General features: G+C 40.9%; 2 protein-coding genes across 4 annotated transcripts in view; one reads left to right on the top strand and one right to left on the bottom strand.

The window, feature by feature from the left end:
* Positions 1-7,087: 7,087 nt before the first annotated feature.
* Positions 7,088-25,355, top strand: part of LOC133708901 (ISWI chromatin-remodeling complex ATPase CHR11) — a 52,393-nt gene continuing 34,125 nt past the window's right edge. For 2 of the 3 annotated variants that reach the window (XM_062134470.1, XM_062134471.1), the window contains exons 1-25: positions 7,088-7,380; positions 8,177-8,308; positions 8,415-8,521; positions 8,756-8,868; positions 9,023-9,120; positions 9,314-9,493; positions 9,580-9,801; positions 10,077-10,211; positions 10,299-10,581; positions 10,672-10,745; positions 10,880-11,100; positions 11,253-11,340; positions 11,425-11,518; positions 11,610-11,798; positions 11,926-11,957; positions 12,099-12,172; positions 12,258-12,347; positions 12,444-12,513; positions 12,618-12,675; positions 12,756-12,814; positions 12,915-13,080; positions 13,601-13,779; positions 13,881-14,096; positions 14,243-14,344; positions 14,446-14,491. In XM_062134470.1, coding sequence (XP_061990454.1) covers positions 7,168-7,380; positions 8,177-8,308; positions 8,415-8,521; positions 8,756-8,868; positions 9,023-9,120; positions 9,314-9,493; positions 9,580-9,801; positions 10,077-10,211; positions 10,299-10,581; positions 10,672-10,745; positions 10,880-11,100; positions 11,253-11,340; positions 11,425-11,518; positions 11,610-11,798; positions 11,926-11,957; positions 12,099-12,172; positions 12,258-12,347; positions 12,444-12,513; positions 12,618-12,675; positions 12,756-12,814; positions 12,915-13,080; positions 13,601-13,779; positions 13,881-14,096; positions 14,243-14,344; positions 14,446-14,463 — 3,213 coding nt within the window. In that variant the 5' untranslated portion in view covers positions 7,088-7,167 and the 3' untranslated portion in view covers positions 14,464-14,491. Of the gene's footprint in view, positions 7,381-8,176; positions 8,309-8,414; positions 8,522-8,755; positions 8,869-9,022; positions 9,121-9,313; positions 9,494-9,579; positions 9,802-10,076; positions 10,212-10,298; positions 10,582-10,671; positions 10,746-10,879; positions 11,101-11,252; positions 11,341-11,424; positions 11,519-11,609; positions 11,799-11,925; positions 11,958-12,098; positions 12,173-12,257; positions 12,348-12,443; positions 12,514-12,617; positions 12,676-12,755; positions 12,815-12,914; positions 13,081-13,600; positions 13,780-13,880; positions 14,097-14,242; positions 14,345-14,445; positions 14,751-25,355 lie in introns of those variants that run through there. The other variant, XM_062134469.1, reaches the window with a different exon arrangement.
* On the bottom strand, positions 18,824-24,755 carry LOC133708903 (serine/threonine-protein kinase PBL27). Its single transcript, XM_062134472.1, has 5 exons — positions 24,218-24,755; positions 23,235-23,434; positions 22,938-23,127; positions 20,124-20,515; positions 18,824-19,999 (listed from the first exon to the last, which is right to left on the bottom strand). The coding sequence occupies exons 1-5, from the start codon at positions 24,363-24,365 to the stop codon at positions 19,370-19,372; spliced, it is 1,560 nt and encodes a 519-aa protein (XP_061990456.1). The 5' UTR covers positions 24,366-24,755; the 3' UTR covers positions 18,824-19,369.

Here is a 25,355-nt window from a genome sequence, read left to right as displayed (position 1 = left end):
TTGAAGAATGGGGCACACTTATCAGTGAGTCGAGAGATGAATCGAGAAAGGGCGGTTAACTTGCCCTGGAGGCACTGGACGTCCTTCTTATACTCGGGGTCCGCCAGGTTAAGGATGGCCTGCACCTTGTCTGGGTTAGCCTCGATGCCCTGCTCGCTGACGATGTATCCCAGGAATTTGCTAGTGGTGACCGCAAAGAAACATTTTTCCGGGTTGAGGCGCATACCATAGGCCAAGAGAATGGTTACTATGATCCTGAGGTTTGTCACATGTCCGCTGGCCTTTATGCTCTTAACTAGCATGTCGTCCACGTAGACCTCGATGATTTTTCCCAGATGCTCAGCGAACATGGCGTTCATCAACCGCTGGTAAGTTGCACCGGCGTTCTTCAGGCCGAAAGGCATGACATTGTAGCAGTAGAGGCCCTTGTCGGTGGTGAAGGTGGTGCATTCCTGGTCGCTGGGGTGCATTTTGATCTGATTGTATCCGGAGAAGGCGTCCATCATGCTGAGGAGCTCATGTCTAGCGGTTGAATCGACCAACTGATCGATACGAGGTAGCGGGAAACTATCCTTTGGGCATGCCTTGTTGAGATTTTTGAAGTCAACACACATCCGCCACTTGCCGCTGGGCTTTTTGACCATTACCAAATTTGAGATCCACTGAGGATAGATGACTTGGCGGATGAATCCAATGTCCTGGAGTTTGGTGACCTCCTCTCCGATTGCCCGGTATTTTTCCTCATCGAAGGCCCTCCGCTTCTGCTTGATGGGATAAAAGGAGGGTTTGATGGTCAGTTTATGAGTGATAATTTCAGGGGAGATACCTGGCATGTCCGCATAGGACCATGCAAAGACAGCGGCGTTATGACGTAGGAAGTGAATGAGTTCTGCCTCCACTTCTGGGTCTAGTTGGGCGCCTATGCGGACTGTCCGCTCAGGGTGCTCGTCTGAGATGCAGACAACTTTCAAGGATGTGTCCGGGTTGACCGGCTCCTTCCTTACATACTTCTCCTCCTCATCCCTAGGGTCCTCGAAGATATTTGGTGGCGGTGCCTGGTTTCCCACTGTCAGGATATCATGGCGGCGTGTTGACCGCGCTATAGTCGTTGAATAACACTCGCGTGCCACCTGCTGGCTTCCCCTCACACTGCCCATGCCATTAGGTGTGGGGAACTTCATGAGAAGCATGTATCCGGCGATGATGCACTTAAGCTTGTTGAGCGCCGGTCGTCCGAGGATGGCATTATACGAGCTGAGACAATCAACGATTATGAATTCTGTATATACCTCCGCCATACATGGACTAGCGCCAATAGTCAACCGCATGTAGTCAGAACCGAGCGGTTGTGTGACGTCACCGGAGAAGCTGAGCAGTGGCTCATGGTCCTGGAGCAATTTGTTATTCCGCTTGAGGTGGCTGTAGCAACCGCTAAAGATGACGTTGACAGCGGACCCGCTATCTACCAATATTCTCCCCACTGAGAATCTGCCAAGAATGGCGTCGACCAAGAAGGGGTCATCATGGGGTAGATGCACCCCGCGCTCCTCCTCCTCTGAGAATGTAATAGGTTCCCAACCCGCCTTTGGGATTTTGGCGGATCTCTCGTAGCGGATATGGCAGACTTCCTTTGGGTGATTAGCGCGTGCATAACGCTTCCTTGCTCTGTGAGACATGCCCGTGATTGGAGCACCGCCGTCGATGGTGTTAATGCGGCCCAAGGTCTCTACGTTGGCGATCACGGGTGGCGGTTGGCGCACCTTGAACTGCTCCATCTTGCCTTCACGGTACAAGGTCTCAATGGTCGTTTTCAGTGCGTTGCAGCTGTTGGTATTGTGGCCGCTGTCTTCATGGTACTTGCACCACCTGCCGGTGTTTCTAGGTTTGCCCGTCTTTGGGTATTTTGCTGGGGGCGGTGGCGGGATTTGATCCTTGCACTGATTGTATATTTCCTCGTACGAGGTCGTGAAGACCGTGAACACTGCATACCGCTGAGAAGACTCCGTTTGCCTGTTGCGGTTATCCTCCTGGGTTGGGCGGTTGCCCTTGTGGTATTGGTCCTTCTGCCTCTTGTTCTGGTAGTGGCCCTGTTGCCATTCCCTTTTCTTGTCAGTTGGCGGTGCGGTGGGTGCTTTATTAACGGTCTCATGCTGACTGGAGGTGGGTTGTGTTGTCTTTGCTGGCGTTGCCGGAGGCGGTGGGGCTTCTCCATATGTAATGAATTCCGCCTGGGCGTGAATGACCGCCTCACTCATGATATGGTCATATGCCGCGTTTGGATGGTTGTAGTTGAGGTGATAGAGGAACGGTCCCTTGAGGAGTCCCTGCTTGAAGGCCGCCGATGCCATCGATTTGTCTAGATCGCGGCACTGAGATGCTGCCACCCGCCACCTTGTGACGAATGCCTTTAGTGATTCGTTTTCTCCATGCTAGACGCTGAACAGCTGACTTGTGTTATGATGTCCGGCGGACAATAAGATGAACCGGGAGAGGAAGGTATGTGATAGTGCGTGGAATGAGTCAATGGATCCCGGCGGACATTCGAAGAACCAATTCATTGCCTCTCCGTCCAATGTTTCGCTGAACAAGTGGCACAGGGTGGGGTCGTCAAATCCCTTGTTGTTGGTGACCTTCTTGAAGGTGTCCATGTGGACGAAGGGGTCGGACGTACCGCTGTAGTGTGACATCTTTGGAGTTTTTGCGTACGCAGGTCTGATAGCTTGCAGAATTGCTGCGGTGAAGGGCCCTGGTCTGGACGTGAAAAGTGGACTTTGAGTTGGCGCCGGGGCGCCCGACTCCGCCCGTACCAACCTCTGTTCCAACTGTTGCATCCTCTCCAGAATTTGGGCTGTTGCGTTGCCGGCGGATTCGGCATATGTACTCCGCTGGGCTTGCCTACGCCTTGGCGCGGGCGGATTGCCCTCAGTTCTTGCCCTAGCTTCCGAGCGGTTGGTGCGCGGCACTGACTCTGCCTCCTGCTCCAACATGAGTTGGGGGATGGGCGGTGGTCCCATCCCCAATAGTTCAGGTGGGTCCAGCGGAACCTGCATCTGTATGACTGGTCCTGGTGCTAATGTGCCAGTGTTGGGCTGACTACGCATGGTGCTGTGTGAATGCTCGCTTTGCGCTGGATTGGCAGTTCTTTCCAACGTCCTTTTCAGGCCATCAAAACGTGACATCAGCGTAGCCACCTGTTTTTGGGCCTCAGTCTTCTCTCTGCGCTACTCTTCACGCTCTCTGTTTGCCTTGTGAAGGTCTGCCAGTGCCAGCTCGTACATGGCGGCGAGGTCCTGGCCTGGTGGGCGGCTGCTGCTTGGATTTGCCTCACCGCTGGGGTTGGCCGGGGTGGTGAATAGCGCGCGGTTAACACCTACCGCTGGATTAGAGGGTTGGGGGATGGCGGATTGGTCTGCCTGCTCCTCAGCGTTTCCCCCACTACCGCTAGTCATGGTAGTTGTGATGGGATGACCTTTTGTTCAAGGGTTCCCACAGACGGCGCCAATGTTAATGCTCAAAGTCTGGCGGTAGCCAAACCTCCGTTTAACGCAGGTCCGGTAGGCGGACCGCTACTCTGTCTACTTGATGATCTTTGCTGGCTACCAAATGAAAGACAGGGCGTCAGAGGGAGACCGCGTTGGGTGGTCTTCACTTCTCCGATGCCTAAGTCAGTTGACACATATAGGCAGCACAATAATAAATGAGTAGTTAATGCGTAAAAATGAAGAGAGAAGAGAGGACCTATTTATAGTTGAGGAGAGGTCTGATCTTCTCTTTGTTCTCGATGTGGGACTGATATGCTTCAGTTCTTAGTTTCAGTAGCTTCTGACGCTGTCTTGGCGCAGCGCGTGGCGGCGCGCCAGCGGTGATCCCGGGGTAATCTTGTGCTCAGGCTGTAGCCCGCCTGGCTGCCTATCCGTGGGTCACTCCTTTGGTAGTAGTTGGTACCTCTGGCGGTACAATGAGCGTGTCTCATTATAGCTAATTATGCTTTGCAAATGTACATGTAGGTACACATATTTTGCATGCTTCTTTTTCTTTCACTTTTTCAAAATTAACTCACTAAGATAATCAGTATTCATTTTTACAGATTTTTCCATGCACACCAACCAGCTGAAAACGCGGAAACACGTCTTCTAAGACCTTCATCCCTCTGAAAAATTTTCTTTTGTTAATGGCGCCAATCTCATACCGTTCCTACAAACAGAAAGAATGACACAAAATCAAAAGTTGTAATAAATAAAGAAAATAGCAACCATATATGTGTGTGAGTGTATTTATATATGTGGACTAAATTTAGTTTATGTACCGCAACTTATGACCGAAAATTATGTTAGTCCCTGATTTTCCAATTTAATCAAGTACACTCCTATACTTATCAGTATGATCAGTCCAGATCAAACGTTAACCACTCTGTCAATTTTGATTGTTATGTGCTATCGTAACACAAATGGGACCCACTATTTTATGACTTAGCAATGATATGGAGTAGCCTGGTCACCTCTGCATGTTGAGGTGGCCAAAGAGGACCCACTTCCATGACGTGGTGTATTCTAATTAAAGGAGCGAGTGAGACCTAGCCACCCACCAATTGCTAACAAAAATAAACTCGGAAAGCCATAAACCTAGCTCCAACCTCTTGGTTGGGGGATTTGCCCTCAATCACATAGCTTCTTCTCCTTGCTTCAATTCTTTACATTTCAAGCCTCAAATGATCATTTTTTTCTCAATGCATGGTTTCCTAAAAAGAAAAGGAAATTGATTAAAGAGGGTAAAATAGCATGGAAAATAAATCAATTTATATAATTTTGGGATAAAAATGCATAAGTAATTTGTGACTCAACACCCATCATAAATGAGTTATTGCTAAGAGCCTTAGAACCTAGAACCCTACTTAAAAATGCCTTTGGTAGCAATCGAAAACCAAATACCAGGAGAACCTGACACTATCAGGAGGGGAACCGGACCATGCCAAATTCACAATCTAATTTATTCTTAAAACTTTCAGGACCACCGCACGCAGAAGAAGGCACAAGATGAGAAATAGGAGAATTACTTCTATTTATGTCGTTTATGTTGCTGTTGTCTTGGTTTCTTCTCTTTCTAGTTGCACTAGGACTCAACAATTCTTACTAGCTCAGAGAACTACTTTTCTTTTCTGCAGTTGAATCACGCCTTTTTAATGAAAAACCGGCGCTACCTTGCAGATCAAACAAAATCTCCCAAAATCACACTGCTTGTCGTCGTTAATCTGAAGCTGCTCAACAACAACAAAATTTTTACTACATTGGGATTGATGGCTGTCTAGGGAAAGTAAAAAAACTGACTGTGGAATCTCGGCCCGCCATGCAGTAAAGCCTATAAGTAGGCAAATAAAAAGTACAAACCTTATGTCTCTGAGGTAGGAGTAGATAAGGTGCAGCGGTAGAAAAAGACACTTTATGAGGGCGAGCAAGTCATGAGATCAGCATTATAACGGTTGTTTATGCATCACTTCGAGTCTCAACAGGCTCCTTTGCAACTCACTTAAACATCTGTCAATAGTAGATATGATAAATAATTTGTCTGGTTTGTAATTTAATGGAGTAGCAACCAAGGTACTCTTTTCTTGATCATATGTGGTATTCGCCAATATCTTGGTCATCTGACCAAGGAGCATCACGTTGGCTTTGAAGTAGTTACATGGTACTGGCATTTTGTAGTGGTTCGGTTATTCTCATTTGTCTCTATCTATTGGTCGCTTGTGGCAATGTCAGTGTTGGCGGTTTTCTTTTTTAGTGGGCCAAATGAAGAAAGAGGTCCAGACGAGCTTCTTTCTCTTGCAGGCCAGAATTTATAGTTCTCTAGTGGAGGCTAGCCAGAGCTAGTGATAGTGCCGGGGGAATAGAAAGATTTTAAGTCCCTTTTTTTGAATTCCCTTTAGTAAGCGTCCTCATATAAGCGAGTATGAAGTAAGCCTTGAACCTTGAGAGTCATTTTGAAAGTATCCCCTAAAGTCTTACGACTCAATATGATAAAGCCTATAAAACGGAGAAAAGTTGTTTGGTACCACATAGGTTTGGGATGCTCAGGATAGCAATCATGGTGGATGCTACAGTCGCCTGCATGCTTGAGATTGAAGGAAGGATTCCTTTTTGGCTGGAAATGGCCCCGTGTAGGTGTCTGAGCATGTTCTATGAGCTGGGTCTGGATCAGTGGAAGTCGATCTATATACATCTTTATGAGTTAAAGTGGACTAGCCATATTCTACGAATTGGGCTATTTCTCCACCCGGATGGAGCTTCTTTTATGGCACGTCCTTGTACTTGAAAAACTTTCACAATATCCGTTTTGGGAGGCAAAAAGCTTGCAATGTCATTAAAAGATCTGACATCTCCAATTATTCTTTTGATAGAGCAAATCCAGGTTGAATGACTTACTCAAAACTTGATTCAACAAACCAGGAATCGCTCTCTATTGAACAAGGGCCATAGCTAATCTTGATTCTCAGGATGATTCTCCACCTTCTGGAAGCGCGTTGGTGCATCAGGCCAACGAGACATGTCCAAAATGTTTTAGGATGAACTCTAGTTTTACAATTATAGAAAGTGCTCTTGACTTATTTAACTGTTTAGTTTATATTCCTTTTTGTATCTCTAGGGTATTATTTTGGCCTCACCTATCTTGTAATTCTAAAAGTCTGCGGCATTGTAACACGATTGATTTGGCAACATGCAAATCAAGGCGTTACAATCTCACCAAATAAATTAACTGTCATATCTGCAATCATTAACGAACAGATATTTCAATTTCCGTTATTTCAATTACAGGTGAATAACTTTTAACTTGTTTTCATTCATGTTGCGAACAAAAAAACCAAGCCACAAACAAAGCAAAGGTCTCTTTTACGTTTCAATAGAAATCAAGATCTCTCAATCTGAAGTGTTAAATGTAACCAGTCAATGGGCGGGAATTCACATTTCCCTATTATTGGCGGGAAATTCTCATATTTCCACCTGACGTTTCTAAGCCGCACATCTCACCTTTTTCTAATCCAACGGCTTTCAATATAATTATAAATACCCCGAAGCCGCTTTGGCCTCCCACAATTTTCCCCTAGTTATAATTTTTGTGTCGACTATCTATCTCAGTCGCTTCTTTCCCTAAACCAAACCCTCGATCTCGGGATCCATGGCGCGAGCCCCGAAGCCCCAGGTCTCTTCCGACGAAGCCCTATCCAATTCCGAGGAGGAGGAGCCGATCAACGACGAAGAGGACGAGGAGGAGCTCGAGGCCGTCGCTCGCCCCGCCGACTCCGACGACGAGGACGCCGCCGAGGACAACTCCCGCGGCTCCGACGACGAGGCCGCGCCGGTCGAGAACGACGATGACTTTGAAGAAGAGGTATATTTTCGATTTTGAGAGAATCCGGTTTGTTTTTGGTTGGATCTGAGCTTAGGTGTCGGCATTTGTGTGCCCTAGAGTTGTTTCCTTTTGTATTTTGTGGAGTTTGTTGCGTTCGGGAGTCGTGGTTTAGGGATTGGTTAGGTTTGCCTGTTGTAATAGCGAGGGAGATTGGAAAATGCTAGGACTTGGGGTTTTTTGACTGATTTTTTCTGCATGTTCCGTTTTCGGAAGCTAGAACTGAGCAGAGGAGAAGAAAAGCTTGTTGATTTGTGCAGTCACCTTGTTTGGTTAGTGAAAAAGGCCAAGTTTATGTGGTTGGGGCATGCGCATGTCTTTAGTAGCTCAATTAGATAATGTTTAGGAGTCTTTAGGGATTTTTTTGTTTCTTGTAAATTCTAGACATTTAATCTGTGAAAGAAGGTTCGGTTCTTAGCTTATTATGGACTTTTGCTATCGTTTTTATTGCTTTTAATTGGAGAGATGCAGTTGTCTAGTCTCTTAAGAGTTTCTAGTGTGGTTATTGTTGCCTTTGTTTCTTGTTTTTTGCTCATATTTTTTAGGCTGCAGCTTTCTTCCTGCATTATTTTTCTCAATGATTTCTGTTTCCCATAGAAAAGGCCAGGGTGGTATTTTGGGTTGGTTTTAACAGTTTTACAAGGAATTCATTTAACATTTGGTATTGTTAAATTCGTTTGCACTGTTTAATTGTTTGAGGTTTCCTGTTGTAATCGTCAAAGCATTTTTGGCTTCACTTTGCCATCCCTTATGCTCTGTTTTGCCGGTTGACTTGCAGGATGGAGGTAATGAAAGCAATGCTGAAGTGAGCAAACGCGAGAAGGCCAGGCTTAAACGCATGGAACAAATGAAGAAACAAAAGATTCAGGAAATATTGGATGCACAAAATGCAGCTGTGGATGCTGACATGGTTAGTATATTTAATGGTTTAATATGGTGGCTATTTTAATTGTTACTCACTATTTGTAGTCTATAATATATGGTGGTGGAGCTAATTGGTTTTGGTTTGATGGCAGAACAATCGAGGGAAGGGTCGGTTGCAATATCTTCTGCAGCAAACGGAGTTGTTTGCCCATTTTGCCAAAGGTGACCCGTCTGCATCCCTGAAGAAGGTGAAGGGAAGGTATGTTTGATCCCTTGAAGTTATGCCTATACCAAATCGGTAGTGAGTTGGGTCGTCGATTATTATGCTTCCACTTTATTACACTTGAGAAAGTGAAACAAATAAAAACCAAAATTTCGCGTTATAATTGCTATTATGAATAGGACAAAATTCGTTAATTGGTTGCATTTAACTGCATGAGTGCGTTAGATTGAAATGCACTTACTTTGCTTTTTCCCATTTATCCATACTCAGGGGGCGCCATGCTTCAAAAAAGACTGAAGAGGAAGAGGATGAAGAATGCCTAAAAGAGGAAGAAGATGGTTTATCTGGGACCGGAACGACACGGCTATTGACGCAACCTTCCTGTGAGAGATCTTCCTTGAATTTATTTAGTTTATTTGTTTTGCTTGGATATATGGTTTTTAAAGTTTCCACAATGGCTTTTTTGTAGATGACGCACTTTGTTGATTAAGTGTGGCTTGAAATTTGACAATTGTTTTCTTTTTTCCCCTTGTGCAGGTATTCAGGGGAAGATGAGGGATTACCAACTTGCTGGATTAAACTGGCTCATACGCCTCTATGAAAATGGCATAAATGGAATCCTTGCAGATGAGATGGTAAGCACTAAGTGGTGGCTCTTAGGATTGACAGTTCTGTTCTGTTTGTGTTGAACTATGTACTGATGTTTTGTTTGTTAGTTGTAATGTCTCACAGTTGGTTCTTTATCATTCATTTGGTTGTTTTATTACATGAGTTACTTTATTTTGATAAGCGGTAGTGAGATAAATGAGTTCTGTTCCATGTCACCAGGGTCTTGGTAAAACTTTGCAAACCATATCCTTGTTGGGTTACCTGCATGAATTCAGAGGAATAACCGGCCCTCATATGGTTGTGGCTCCAAAGTCAACCCTTGGAAACTGGATGAATGAGATTCGGCGTTTCTGTCCCATTTTGCGTGCTGTGAAGTTTCTTGGTAATCCTGATGAAAGAGTAAGTCATTCTAATTGGTTAGTATTAGTGAATTCTTTATTTGGATTAGACTGTGCTCAGTTATTCACTACTTTTTAATCTTGCAGAAGCATATACGTGAGGACTTGCTGGTTGCTGGGAAGTTTGATGTTTGTGTTACAAGTTTTGAAATGGCCATCAAAGAGAAGTCTTGCTTACGCCGTTTCAGCTGGCGATATATAATCATTGATGAAGCCCATCGAATCAAGAATGAGAATTCACTTCTTTCAAAAACAATGAGGCTGTATAATACCAACTACCGTCTTCTAATCACGGGCACACCGCTTCAGGTATGATTGTGATATCAGTTTGATTTCTAAGCTAAGATACAGTCTGTTTAATTTGATGGTGTGTTTAAATCTTTCTTATCTTGAACTCCGCTTTAAATATCTTTATTTTCCTGGATATATTTAAAAAAGAAAGAAGAAAAATGCTGGATATACTTATTTGGAGGGTAACTTGAGTTCACTGTTTTGATCGTTTTGGAGTTAAAGCAATATTTCTTGTCCGATGTTAGGTTTATTATAAGATGTCTGATGTTTTCTCCCTGCATTTTAACTTGCAGAATAATCTTCATGAACTATGGTCTCTGCTTAACTTTCTTCTGCCAGAGATATTTAGTTCTGCTGAAACTTTTGATGAATGGTTTCAAATATCTGGTGAAAATGACCAGCAGGAGGTTGTTCAACAGCTTCACAAGGTAGGCGTAAATTCTTTTCAGCTGTTGACTATCGTTGTTCCTGCTTTTATCATTGCAATATCTTACCTGCATTTATATATTTTTAAGGTCCTCCGGCCATTCCTTCTCCGAAGGTTGAAGTCAGATGTTGAGAAAGGTTTGCCTCCGAAAAAAGAAACAATACTCAAAGTAGGCATGTCACAAATGCAGAAACAGTACTATAAGGCTTTACTGCAGAAAGATCTTGAAGTTGTTAATGCTGGTGGAGAACGTAAGCGGCTTCTGAATATAGCTATGCAGCTTCGTAAATGCTGTAATCATCCATATCTTTTCCAAGGTGCTGAGCCTGGGCCTCCTTATACAACTGGAGACCATCTTATCACAAATGCTGGTAATCAACATGTTGCAGGCCATTGAATTCGTTGATACTTATTGTTTGATTGTGATCATTGAACTCATGTTTGTTTATTTTTCATTGCAGGTAAAATGGTGCTTTTGGACAAGTTACTTCCAAAGTTAAAAGAGCGTGATTCTAGGGTCTTAATATTTTCACAGGTTAATATCAGTCTGTGTTGTTTATATGTTATGAAACTTTGTAAATGCTTGTAATCATTTATGCTACAGGGCTGTTATGCATGCTCAGGAATATCGTATCTGAATTGTGTTTATGGTTCTTGGTTTAATATCAGATGACAAGGCTGCTAGATATTCTCGAAGATTATTTAATGTTTAAAGGATACCTTTATTGTCGGATTGATGGAAATACTGGTGGTGAAGACCGTGATGCTTCCATCGATGCCTTCAATAAGCCTGGAAGTGAGAAATTTGTATTCTTGCTATCAACCAGAGCCGGAGGACTTGGTATCAATCTTGCTACTGCAGATGTCGTTATTCTTTATGATAGTGATTGGTGAGCATTCTCACAAGTTTCTTTTCAGTGATAGCGACTGTTGTTCTGTCTGCATGTCTATACCTGTTTCGTTTGATAGTGGTTGGTGAGCATATTCCTCAGTTTCTTTAGTTAGCGATGGTTGCCCTGATAATGCTTTGCACGTGTTATAGGAACCCTCAAGTTGATTTGCAAGCACAAGATCGTGCTCACAGGATTGGTCAGAAGAAAGAAGTTCAAGTGTTCCGGTTCTGCACTGAGGTATGGATGTGTTCTGACATGATACATTTCAAGCTATGCAGTGTTGGCGTAACCTAATTTCTCATTTCTATTATTTTCAAACAGTATACCATTGAGGAAAAAGTGATTGAGAGGGCTTATAAAAAGCTTGCCCTTGATGCTTTGGTGATTCAACAAGGACGATTAGCTGAGCAAAAAAGTAAGCAACAAAACTTCTAAGAGATCTATCCTTTTAACATGAGCCATTGATTCAAAATTTAATTCCTTTATTTGTATCTTTTTTGATGCAGCTGTTAATAAAGATGAGCTACTTCAAATGGTGAGGTTTGGTGCTGAAATGGTTTTTAGTTCCAAGGATAGCACAATTACTGATGAGGACATTGATAGAATCATCGCGAAAGGAGAAGAGGCAACTGCTGAGCTTGATGCGAAGATGAAGAAATTTACTGAGGATGCGATTAAATTTAAGATGGACGATAGTACGTTTATCAACAATGAAAAGTTCTTGTGTTTTGGTTTAATTCAACTTTTCATATTTTTGATATTGCATTAGACATTGTGTTAACCAGAATTTCAACATTTCTAATATTGGTGCTGTTTCTGCAGCTGCTGAATTGTATGACTTTGATGATGAGAAGGTAGAGACTCATATTTGTATGACTTTTAGTAGTATTTCTTGTGCATTATCAGCTTACTATAGCTTTATGACTCATATTTGTGATTTACTGCTCACTTATGTGTTCCTTTTTTTGTAATTTTACTCTTTTGACCTGATGAAGGATGAGAAGTTTGACTTCAAGAAGATTGTTAGTGAAAACTGGATTGAACCACCAAAAAGAGAGCGGAAGCGCAAGTAAATGTTATATCTGTCGGCTTTCTTGTTGTGCATGAATTTTGTATCATTGTCTAAATATGATTTTTTGTTATTTCACTATTAGTTACTCAGAATCAGAATACTTTAAGCAAACAATGCGCCAAGGTGCTCCAGCAAAACCCAAAGAGCCTCGAATTCCACGCATGCCTCAATTGTAAGCACCTCTTGATGCTGGTTTCTTGTTGATTGTTATCTGTGCTCTGTCATCTCTTCTTGAATATTTCTCACCTATTTGCTGTCTTGTCTTCAGACATGATTTTCAATTTTTCAACACACAAAGGCTGAGTGAGCTGTATGAAAAGGAAGTACGCTACCTCATGGTGTGTATAATTGAACTCTACTCATTTCCTTTCTGATTTATGGTCCGAGAGTGTGTACATCTGCAAATCATTTGTCTGAATTTTTTTTTAATTAAAATTCTCAGCAAAATCATCAGAAGAATCAGTTGAAGGACACGACTATAGAAGTGGATGAACCTGAAGGTATCTATTGTTTTCCCTATTGATCATTTGCTAATGTGTTTTTTGCTATTATTTCTGCTAACTTTGTCTTGAATGTTTAGAAGTTGGAGATCCATTGACTGCTGAAGAGCTGGAAGAAAAGGAACGTCTATTAGAAGAGGTAAGTAAAATATAGATGTAGATGTCTTATAGAAAAGAGATGTTACAGATAAGGCTCATCTTGGGTTTCTTTATTGAGTTTGATTATTGTTGGATTTTAGGGATTCTCTTCTTGGAGTAGAAGAGATTTCAATACCTTCATCAGGGCCTGTGAGAAGTATGGGCGAAGTGACATACAAAGCATTGTTGCTGAGATGGACGGGAAAACAGAGGAGGAAGTTGAAAGATATGCTAAGGTTTTCAAAGAGAGATACAAGGAATTAAATGGTAAGTTGTATTCAATTAATGCAAATGAGTAAGGATTGTAGTTTATTGAAAGTAAATATGTTTATGAGTATTTAGTTTATTTCTTGGTTTAAATTCCTTGAGTCAATGTATGCAATAGAAGTTTGAATTTGGTTTTCTGGCTTGACTTTTGGAATCTATGACCTGATCTCATATGACCGGTGTTGCTCGGGCCTACTACCCGTTAAATGCTTATTCTGATTTGTGATTCATATTGAAGCTTTTGTTAATCAAGCACCCTCTTTAAGCCTCTTTTACCCCCACCCTGAGAGATCTGAGCGAGCTAGGTTAGTCTTAAGCTAGATGGTCCAAATACTTGAGTTGGTTTTCATTTGAGATGCTACTGAATTGAGAAGACATTGGGTTGGTAATCTGTATACAATACAATGTATATACTCTTGTTTGCTTTTACAGATGACTGTTAAATATACTGTTTCTAGATTTTTGTAGCTTTTTCTATGAAATAATTAATCTAAACAATTAACTCCCTTGATGCTTTCAGATTATGATAGGATCATTAAGAACATTGAAAGAGGAGAGGCTAGAATCTCTCGTAAGGATGAGATAATGAAAGCTATTGGGAAGAAGTTGGATCGTTACAAGAATCCATGGCTAGAACTGAAGATCCTGTATGGTCAGAACAAGGGAAAGTTGTACAATGAAGAATGTGACCGTTTCATGGTACAGTTTGAAAACAGCTTTCTGTCTTCTATGTCATTCATACTGCTGAAATTTGCATTGTTTTCAATATCTCTAGTATTCATGTCTCTTACTCGATGCAGATATGCATGGTTCACAAGCTTGGGTATGGAAACTGGGATGAGTTGAAAGCAGCATTTCGCACGTCACCTTTGTTTCGTTTTGATTGGTTTGTGAAGTCGCGCACAACTCAGGAACTTGCTAGGAGGTGTGATACATTAATTCGATTGGTGGAGAAAGAGAACCAAGAAGTTGATGAGAGGGAGAGACAAGCTCGCAAAGAGAAGAAGCTTGCTAAGGTTTGATCTCTGCTTCGTGCATCAATTTTATGCACATTTGTTTTTTTTTCTCCTGTCATTGTTTAGTGCCAAGTTAACTTCAAATCATGATGATACATATAAGTACTTCCAAATTGGTAAATGTCTTGTTGCATGTTTTGTTTCAGAACATGACACCATCAAAGCGTGGCACGGGGAGGCAGCCAACTGAGAGCCCCTCTTCTTTGAAGAAGAGGAAGCAATTAACTATGGACGATTATGTTAGCACGGTATGTTAACTATGTTTCTTTTGTCTAATTGCACTGTGTATTTAATCCCAATAAGTTGTGGCGGCGACTAATAACTAAATTGTGTCCTTTTTTGTGTGTAGGGAAAGAGGAGGAGATGATTCTAGACGTTGAATTGAAGAATATTTTCATTATTTTGTAGTGGGGTTTGGAAACCTCAGATATGCTGTATTTGAGAAGCAATGAAGCATGATGCTAGAGTTATTTCGTAGTGTTCCTTCCGAATGGTTTTAGGATAATTGTCAGGGTTCAACATTCACCCATCATCTATCAGTGGAAGGCGTAACTGAATTCATAGCTGTATATTAGGATTTGGTTAACCGTTTGTATTAGTGACAAATATTTGAAGGGATAATGACTATTTATACAATTTGAGTCTAAAAATTGTTCACTTACTCTACTAAGAGCTTTTTACTCTCATTTACTCAATTTGACATTTAACGACAGTTTTGCCCTTCGTATGATTAAGAAATTGTATAGATGCCACTATTTCCTCTCTCTCCTCACTCTCCACGTCGCCGGCACCATCTCTCTCCCCGATCTCCAACTCCGGTGCGGTTTAACCTCTTGCCCAGACTCCGCTGCAGCTCGCTGTCGATTCGTATTGACTTGATGTCGCGGTTCAACCTCTTGACCGTTAGGGCCGGCATTGACTTGATGTCGGCGCCGTTAGTGTCGGAGATTCGCCAGATCACAGTGCTTAGGCTTCCACCTCCACTTGATGAGTTCACGGCCGTTGGATTTGTTGCTGGAAATGCAATTCCAGTCCTTGAAGATCTCCTTGCAGGTGTTGTCGTACTTGGGAGAAGCTTTAGGGTCGTAGATCCAGGCTCCATCGGAGTAGTCGCAGGACCCGACCGACTGCGTCAGGTCGGATCCTGGGGGTTTTCGGAATTCGAGGGAGCTGTGAGGTTGGGAAGGAATGGAGGAGGTGTTTTTGATGCAAGAGAGCGGTGAAGATGGTGATTGGGTGCCCAAATCAATTTCTAGCTTTTTTTTTTTGCTGCCCACAACATTTTCTGGGTGGTCAAATTTTATTTTATTTTATTTTTTGTGGTAAACTGAGAATGGAAGGGAATTTTGCCAGTAGTGATTGTTTTTTTTATTATGATTTGGTGGCAATAATAAGATTATTGGGAGGCAATAATAAGATTACTGGGGGACAATAAAATGTTTATTGGGGCAATAATAAGATTATTGGGGGGTAATAATAAGATTATTTATTTGGATAAACCTCCGAAAGCTTTCAAAATTAAAACCATCTTCATTTTTCACTAATTATTGATCCCCAATAAACTTGTTATTGGGGAGCAATAACAAGTTTATTAGGAGGCAATAATATGTTTATTGGGGGGCAATAATATGATTACTGGGTATTATTAGAGGGCAATAAAATCGGACGCCGGAATCCTGTCACCAGTCCGATAGCCGGATTAGGGATTCCGGTGACCGGTCACCGGTCGCAAAGTTGCTATTGCCAGTGTGCTACTTCATGATCATGCCACTCATTTAAGCCATTGAATTAAACATCTCAAACTTTGTTATCTGCTATTGCCAGTGTACCGATTGCATTCATGTAATGTTCTTCAGTTGGTAATCACAAAGTTAAACTAACGAAAAACCAATTGTAAGCAGCTAATGTATTTGGTGCATCATATCATTCACTGTCTGCAATATGCTGTAGATCCCATTAATCATTCTAATTCAATATTGTAGATTGGCAACTCATGGTCTTCGCCATTGGATATGGAAAATATACTTTTCTGCAGTTCTCAATTTCGATTTCTGTGGATTGTGGATTGAACGGTTAGTGAGGTCTGTACTGGTTTTGATCCAGTTGAACGGTATGTAGTATGTACAATAAAATACAATAATGTTTGCTATTTCTTCAATGACCATGTTTCTGACCAAATAAAAATCTTATTTCCATGTTAATCTCCTCACATTGAAGTCATATTTCCACCCTACTTGACTAAAATTTATTATAACTAAACTTCATTCTAGTCTTAGTTCCCCAGTCATCTCGTTGTCCTCATTCAGTTCATGAGATTCCAAAGAGCAGTGATTGGCCAATGATTTTCTCACCTTGCAATTACCCTTGATTCTGCTCATTTTCAGTATTTACATAATTACCTAGTTTAACTTGTGATACAAAGTTCTGGTATGAGAACCTGGCAGCATTTGAATAATAATTCAGTGACTGCATTGGTCCCTCCATTATGTGCGCCAAGATGCGTATGACTGGTATGAGAACCTGGCACACTAGTTGTGTGAATGTGTGATGAATGTATCTTAGAATCTCTTAAACCTGGCATACAATCTTTTTCTTATATGTATTTGTACCGTGTATTCTTTAATTTTTAGTTTAACTTTGGATTTAGAAAAAAAAAAAAAAAATTCAGATAATCTTTCCTTTATGCAACTGATTCTTGAAATAGCCTGAAGTTCTCAATGATAGAACTATGGTTTAGTAGTTATATCAATTTATGTGTCTCCCTATTCTACTGTAGTCTCAATTTAAAGTTTCAGTACTTTCTTGGGGACGTCTAGTGTAGTTGAAGCTAGCAAAACTATAAAGTAAAAACTAGCAAAACTAGTTGAAGCTACCAGCCTACGACCTTAAAATTGTTAATAGGCCTATTAGTGTAATCATCTTTTCTGATGTATAACAAATGTATTGCCTTCTCTTTGCTAATTTGTTTTAATTCAATCTTTCGGTCGGTAACAATACTCCAAAACAGTCGAGGGAAATAAACTCTGAGTAAGACAATTAAAGATCTCAGACAAAATCAAGGGTTTAATACAACTATTGCAACATCATATGTGAAATATGACACGCAGAGCTTTTGAAGTTCGAGTTGAAGAGCTTAGCTGCACCCAGGGATGATCATGGAGCATTCCATCCCAATGTGGCTCCAAGCAGAAGATTTCAGATGGTGAAGTACTTTAATGAAAATACACTTTTGTTTTCTTGTAAATTTGTTTTAGACCTATAAATTTCAGCACAGTGGAAGAAAATGTGGTCCTAAACCTCCCCAGAATAAAGTCATCATGTAATAATGAGAAAGGGGTTGTCAAAGGAACTAATAAAGATGAGTCTGTTTCTTATGTCTTCTCATTCTCACTCTGTGTTGTTAGAACTATCTGGCAGAAAGAATTATTCAGTTGTATGGATGATCCAAATTGAAATCAGAAGGTTATTTTTTATTTTTAGTTTTGATGATTTGAGATGAGAATGTTTTAGTGCTTAAATTTATGCAATGGAATTCCGTTTTCCAGTTTATTACAAAGTGACCATTTGTCATCGACAGCAGCTCATCACAACTGCTCAAGTTCATAGTTCATAAAGTACAAAAATGTAACAAGGTCTTGAATATTGTCAATTAATTTGTACATTTCATAAAAGTAAGAAAGAAAAATTACAGTACATTGTCCTCTAGGCTCGAGCTGTTTGGCAATTTCATGAACTTCCATACTACCAGATCAGTTTCATGTCCTGAAAAACAAGCCATGAGGGCCTGCCTAGATTGCTTGTATCTCCCCCTTCAATAAAATCCTGCACCTTGCAAAAAAGATGGCAGATCATGCATAGAGGCGGAGAGTGTCATCATAAATGAACAAATCATCAATGCGTTGCCTTCCGATTCACTAGTCCCAGAGTGTCCAAGCAAACATGTTCTTCACTGTGAGTATATGTGGCTTCCAAGTTCTTGTTTCCACTTTGATCCGTAGCTGCAGCAGGAAACAAAATTTCAACGTTGATCCAAGGTACATGAAAAAATAAATTGATCCTAGCATACAAGGGACCTAACAACTTGAGTATGCCCATCTCTGAGTCCTTGTAATGAAAGCTGCTACCTTTAAGGACTTGTCTATAGAACTGGAGGGCCCCTGCTCTGGCCGCTAGGTGATACCACCCCATTTATGTGGTCTTTGAGTGATGCAGCTGAATCAAAGGAATTGGTAAATGCATCACATTTCCATGCCAATTGAACCACTTTCAGGACCAGCCAACATCACTAACTACTCATCAATGTGAAACCTCAGAATGGAAGAGCAGGAGCTTGTCAGATCCACAGGTCGGACTATCCCAGTGACAGTCTTCTTATGACTCCTTGAGGGTTTCCACCAAGCTGACGTCGTCCTGCAGCTGCCAAGGATTGAGCTTATGAACAAGTCATTACTGCAAGATTGTTACCCTTTGGGCAACTGCTTCGAGTCCCTTCTTTAAAGCTTTGGTTATAAGCGGCTCCCATCCCAGAAACTTTGGTTGCAAATGGCTTTTCCTCCGAAAAACAAAAAGGAATGAATAACACAGTTTAACCATGAAAACCAACATGCTGCAATTGCAACTTTTTTATTGTTTCTTTGCTAACTTCAAGTCTTGAATAATGATGACATAGGAGCACTAGTAACATAACTTGATAAGGATTAAGAAGAGAAATGTACACAGAGAACAAATGGATGAAACATTTCTGTATAGGCCGAAACATGACTCAGGAATCCATACATGAGATTGTATGAATACAAGATGAAACAACATCCAAAACCAAACCCACTAATTTCCCCACTTACAGACTGTAACATATGGGGGCAAAAATACACATGGTTCTGACTCCCCATTGTAATATGAGCATCAGAACCTAAATACAAAGATGAACAATGTTGCATAACCATTTTGCTGGGGGGGGCGACCTGTAAATGCCCCCAAATCATGACACTATCCCTTCCCATCCTCCAATGCCTTTCTCTTCCTGCGTTTCCTTTTTACCACAATTCCCAAGCATTCACTTTCCATACTCGACTACAAGAATGACATATGACAAGCAAACAACAGCCAAAGTTGGAGGATGAAAGATCACTTATTTCCTTGGAAGATGCAAACCAAGACTGTAGAAGATGATGTGCACCCTTGCAATTTCTTCTCTTTCATCACAATGACCTTCAGAACTTTACAACACTGCTTTCCTCAGAAGATAAGAAATTTTGCTTGGCATGTTATTGCATTTACTCATTTGTACCATCAAAGCTACCACCCATCACATTTGCTCTTTTCTTTTCTCTCCAGTTTTCGCCCCAAACCTTCGCCTCAGCCACCGCACGTTCTCTATCTAGATCACGATTTCGCGGAGTTTCCCTTGCTCTCCCAGCACTTACAGGGCTGTCCCTCTGAGAATCTTGTTGCTCTAACCCATCTAGACCCCATTTCCTCCCAGAGCCGCTACCGGTTTCAATCTTCCCTAATTCTACACCAGCACCCAAGTCCCTATTGGGATCTTTCCTTCTGAAATCAGGTGAGTTTCTGTATGAATGGCTACCATGCCGTCCACCTCGTCCAGGCTCATCTGGGCTATCCAGCCCATCTCCCATGTTCCTTCGATCGTCCTTGTGCCTAGGAGTAGATGGACCAACTCTGTTACTGTGACCACTAGCTGCATTTGGATCATAGGTTTGAGAAGCCAAGTATGTAAGAGCAGTCACAACATCTCCTATTAAAGGCCTTGTAGCTGCTTGCTCCTGCAAGCACATGGCTGCAACAGCAAGAGCTTGGTAAAGCCCCCGCATTGGATAACGGCCCTGTAGTAGTGGATCAGCCATTTTTGGGAACTTCCTACGATCTTTAAAAAGTGGTCGTGCCTGCAGACCAAATAGTCGACAAAATGAAAAGAGAACAAAAAAATTGTGAAGAAAAGCTTCTCTTAATTAGAGAAATATTTTACAACACTGAAGAATTGTCAAGTTGGCAAGAACAAATGCTTACCCATGCAACAAGATTATGCTCTCCAGGACCACGGGTGTTATCAATAGCTTTTCGTCCTGTTATAAGTTCGAGAAAGACAACTCCGAAACTGTACACATCGGATTTCAGAGTAAGCTGGCCTGTCATAGCATATTCTGGAGCACAGTAGCCATATGTCCCCATCACACGCGTGGAGACATGTGTTTTATCACCAACAGGACCTAGCTTTGCAAGCCCAAAATCAGACAATTTTGGGTGAAAGTCTTCATCAAGAAGGATGTTGGAGGATTTCAAGTCTCTGTATATAACGGGCGGGTTTGCTTTATCATGCAAATATTCTAACCCCTTAGCTGCACCAGCTGCAATCTTCATTCTTGTATTCCAGTCGAGGGGTTCCTTTTCTGTTGGAATATCTGAAAACATCGAATAAGAAAAGCTTAAAGAAATTTTACGCATCCATAACCAATCTTGACTTGTACTTGAGTGGGAATAAGTTGCTGAAGAAAAAGAAGACAATATACTGCAACAAAATACTAGGCATCTTAAGAATATTCAGAACTCAGATAGTGAAGTAACAGGAATGACAAACTAATGACTTAGAGAATGATGCATCATTCACTCCTTGGTGATATGATTAAGAAAATATTTACTAAAGCTTCTCAGTACCAAGAATAAAGTAGTTGTGATTTAGATCTCCTACATATGAAATCCAGTACAAGACCGGCTTGACACACCCATCATGGCATCCGTTATATCTATGAAAGCGCATATTGAAGAAAAATATACGTGAGGCATCTTATGAGCTCAAAACTCCAAACCTGAAGCAAAATGTAGGCATCTCCATATTTAGAATCTAAGTAATTATGACTCAATATCTGCAGTATTCAGTCTATGACAGTGAGAACAAAAGTTTCCTTCTACTTTGAAAATCCTAGCCGTATGTGCAAGACATGATGATCCAATAGTTGATCTTGCAATGCAACCAAGGCTTGACACACTCATTGATGATGCTCTTTATATATATGAAATGCATGATCATCTATATGCATTCTTCAATGTGATCATTGACTTGTATTCTATCTTTGAAATACTATATAAAGCCAAGAGAATCACAATATAGCAGAAAAGGCCAGTAATTTTTAAATAAGTCATTCTGTTATTTAAAACTTTCCAGTTAGTATATCAATTCTTTCGCAGAGCGCTACTGGTTGTTCAGGTTTTACTGCTTAGAAAGAGATCCTTGGTAAAACTTAAACACAGATTGGGAAAATTGAGCCTCACAAGACTTTACCAGGAGAGCAGTTCACATGTTTGGAGATGAATAATTTGAAGGTAGAGCCTCAATATAAACAACTTAAGGTTGACTGAACCCTTTTTGCCACGTAGAGATCAATTTAGACAAATTCCCCCCCAAATCAACTTTGACAGTAGCATTTTCTACTTATTGGAAAAGGATATAACTCTAGTCATCTATCTTTCTTTCATTCACCTAGCCTCATTTTGTCTTTGCTAATTTTGTCAATATCATCAAGTATAAAACAAATTGCAACATAAAACATATCTGGTATCAGCCAGAAAATACACAGCAAAGGTTGCCCTTCTCTTCTATGACAAAGTCATAGCTAGTTCAACAGTTCAATCTAAATAACCATCATTACTGCCATGTCAGCCTCCCCCATAAAGCTTATGTTCTTATACCATGAACATTTCAGTGCAGTCTATTAGGACCATTGCCTCCATGTACATTGGAGAGTTGTCTTTCTTAGGCTACTAGCATCCCCAACTTAAACACAAACAGTTGAAAGATACAAACAGAAACTTAGACTACTAATACCACACTTAGAACTACAAAAGATACACACAATGTCCCACCAATGAAGTGAACCATATGAAAAGTCATAGGTCAAATAGTTGCCAGGTGACTAGGTTTCTTAAAATTACAATATTAAGGCATTGTATCCTCCCACAGTTATGGGTCCTGGGAGGATATGAGAAGCATAATACAGTAGGGAAGAGACACCGAATGTTAACATTAAACCTAACACAGCATTAAAGCCCAAAGCATGTTGACCAGGATAACAATAGCAGTTGAGTGCACCAAAACCAAAACTAGGAATATATTGGATTAAGGAACGGTTGGCACACTCTATCAACTCAATAATGTATTTTTCCATGATTAGTCTTGCAGCTTGGTGGAAGCTAAAAACCATTAATTCTATATAATTTAGTGTATGAACCAACATCAGCATTCCCATCTACTTCAGCAATCTACCGACACTAACTCAGTATATATAACTACATGACAGTATATACCTTAAAGCTTTCAGGCAAAGATAAGTAGATAACCATGTTAAGAACTCCTAAGTAATAGTGCCCTTTAACTTTTTATAACTAACAATATACATCAGTATGTAAAGTTAATACAATTTTACACTGCAAACTTCCTAAAATAACTCGAATTCACAGTTTACAATAACATCTCATATTCTTAAGTAATCACCACACACACACACACACACACACACACACACAGAGTATACATGCTGCAGATATTTCAATAGAAAGAAGACTGCACTTTGCACTGCTATGCACTTCTCTTTAGATAAAACCCTCAGCAAAACATGCTTCGTCTAAGAGATGTTGCTATAACAAATCCCCCAAAATCTTATTGCAAATCCTAACTTCACTTTAAGGAAACTAAAATTGTAGACACTTCCGCAGGAAAATAACACATTATCCAGACTGTGATTCTATTGTACATTGCATAAGGTGGCTTCTACACTAAATAAAGTAAGAGTGTCTCTTATAATGGAAATGCAAGAAATTCAAGCTGACCGTGTAAATGATCCTCCAAGGATCCCAAAGGCATAAACTCATAAACGAGAAGGCGTTGATCCCCATCAGCACAGTAGCCAATCAAATTGACAAGGTTTGGATGGTGCAGAAGGCTAAGCATAAGAACCTCCACCAAAAATTCTCGATTTCCTTGCAGTCCATTCCTGTCAAGTTGTTTCACTGCAACTACCTGGAACAAATAATGCCAAAGCAAAGACAGCATCATGGACAAGATGAGACTGGGCCATTGATGTGATACATATGCTTCTCCATCTTATCTCAGCCTAATCAACCTACCTGCCCTGTGCTCTCCAAGCGACCTTTGTAGACACGTCCAAAACCACCTTCACCCAATAAACACTCGGGCTTAAAATTCTTTGTTGCAGCTGCAAGCTCTCGGAAAGTAAATGTTTGTGCAGCAATGTGTGCTGTAGGTACATCTTTTGGAATAGGTGGTTCCTTCTTAGGATCAGAACCATTCCGAGATTTTGATTTATCTGCAAAAATGATCGAATTAGATGCAAAACAGGGGGCACAAAGAAGTTATACAGGCATTTTAGTTAACAATGCAACCATAATACCTAAGAGCCATGGTAAACATCTTAGCAGCGTTACAGAAAATATTTAGTATCTCAACAGACAAGTAAAAAGTAAATAGTAATGGCTGTAGTACCTTGTATATTCCGTTGGTGTAAATATAGAATCAAATAACTAGAATTGAAGTTCAAGCAAGTTGGTGCTACAGTGAGAACCAGCAATAATACCACTACAGTGAACATGCCAATTAAAAGCTTAAGCCTTTGAACTAAAGCATTTGAATTTTGAACTAATACACAGTGGAGCACAAGAGCTGAAAAGAAATCAATTCAAGCTTTCACTTGCAGTTCACATATTAGATTCTCCATCCATCACATTTGGCAATTAAACGATGAACTGAACAGGTCATCAAAAGAAAGCAAGACTCTTGAAACCTTTAGGAACTGATTGCAGATCTCCAGAACCATCCATTGCAACTCCATCAATTCACAATTCAAACAAGACAAACATCAAGACCATCTACAACAGAGAAAGCACGAAGACTCGGATTGCAAACCAACCAAAACAATCACAGATGTATCAGATCAAAGTAACACAAAATTGCACCAACAACCCATCATCAAAACACACGAAAAAACGAGACAATTCAGCACAACCATAACAGACCAAGTAATCAGACTAATTCAAACAAGAAAAACCCAGAAACAATTCTCAAAATTGGAAAGACAAGAATTTCATTTCACCTGAGCCAACTCTGGTAACATGGTGAGACTGAGTAGCTGAGCCTTCTTTAACTGATTCCTTCTTGCTAACTTCCTTCACACCAGCACCACCAGCACCACCACTACCCTCCTTGTTGGATGATCCAAAGCAAGGAAAGCACCCACCCATATCAAACTCCAAACCCAAAATTCAAACCCACCCAACAACACCAACAAAAGCCCCACAAACACTTACAATTATAAAAATCTCTCTCTCTCTCTCTCTCTCATACAGAAACACAAACAAAGCTTGAAACTTTCCTCCACTCACACAAAACCCATCTTCAGAATTCCAATTCAAACTGCCCCTCTCTCTCTCTAGGATCTCCGGTGGCCATTTAAGAGAAAGATCGAGGCCAACAGGTGTGAGGAGCAGATCAACAAATCGAAGAAACTGATGTTGTGTAAGAGAAGGTAAAGAAAAACACAGGGCCCCTCCAAAATTAAGTAAAAAAAGACAACAACTTTGTAAATAAAAATTAATTATTTGGTCATTAAGACAGACCTGAAATACTGGTAATGTAGTAGTAGTCATCTATCTATTGGAATAAGAAGAAGATGCCCAATAAGAAGAAAAAGGGAGGGTGGGGGGAGGAGAGGCTTTACTTTTCTTCCTCCTTTGCCTTTTTTTTTTACTTTTTACCCCTGGGAATGTCAAATTTTACAAAGACAGGATATAGGTTTATTAGTACTTTGGATTACGAAGACTAAATAATGATCATCTCGGTCGGGGGAAGAGGTGGGGCCCGCCTTCCCAAAGTGTGATGTGCTTCCACACATTCTTAACACATGTCTTATTATTAACAAGCTATTGGTTGAAGAGTTTTGGGCAGTGATCGTGTGTGGCATAGGTGAAGAGGAGTTTGGGCTGTGAGCCGTGGGATTGAGAAGAGGTGACGTCATGGGTTTGATCCGATACCGTGGTCACTGACTCGCTTTACTATTGGTCTGGTAGAGTTCACTGTACTGCTGCTACTGTGCTGCACTTTCAGAGTTTCAGTTTAGACTTGCAAGATTTTTTTTTTTTTTTTTTTTGGGAAATTTTATCTAATTGAGATTTTATTTAGAAGAATTCATGTCTGGCGATAAGTATGCGAAAAAGTTAATGTTTCGAAAAATA

Source organism: Rosa rugosa, chromosome 5 (assembly GCF_958449725.1).
Source record: "Rosa rugosa chromosome 5, drRosRugo1.1, whole genome shotgun sequence".
NCBI classification, from domain to species: Eukaryota; Viridiplantae; Streptophyta; class Magnoliopsida; order Rosales; family Rosaceae; genus Rosa; species Rosa rugosa.
This window is presented reverse-complemented; position numbering and strand designations above follow the sequence as displayed.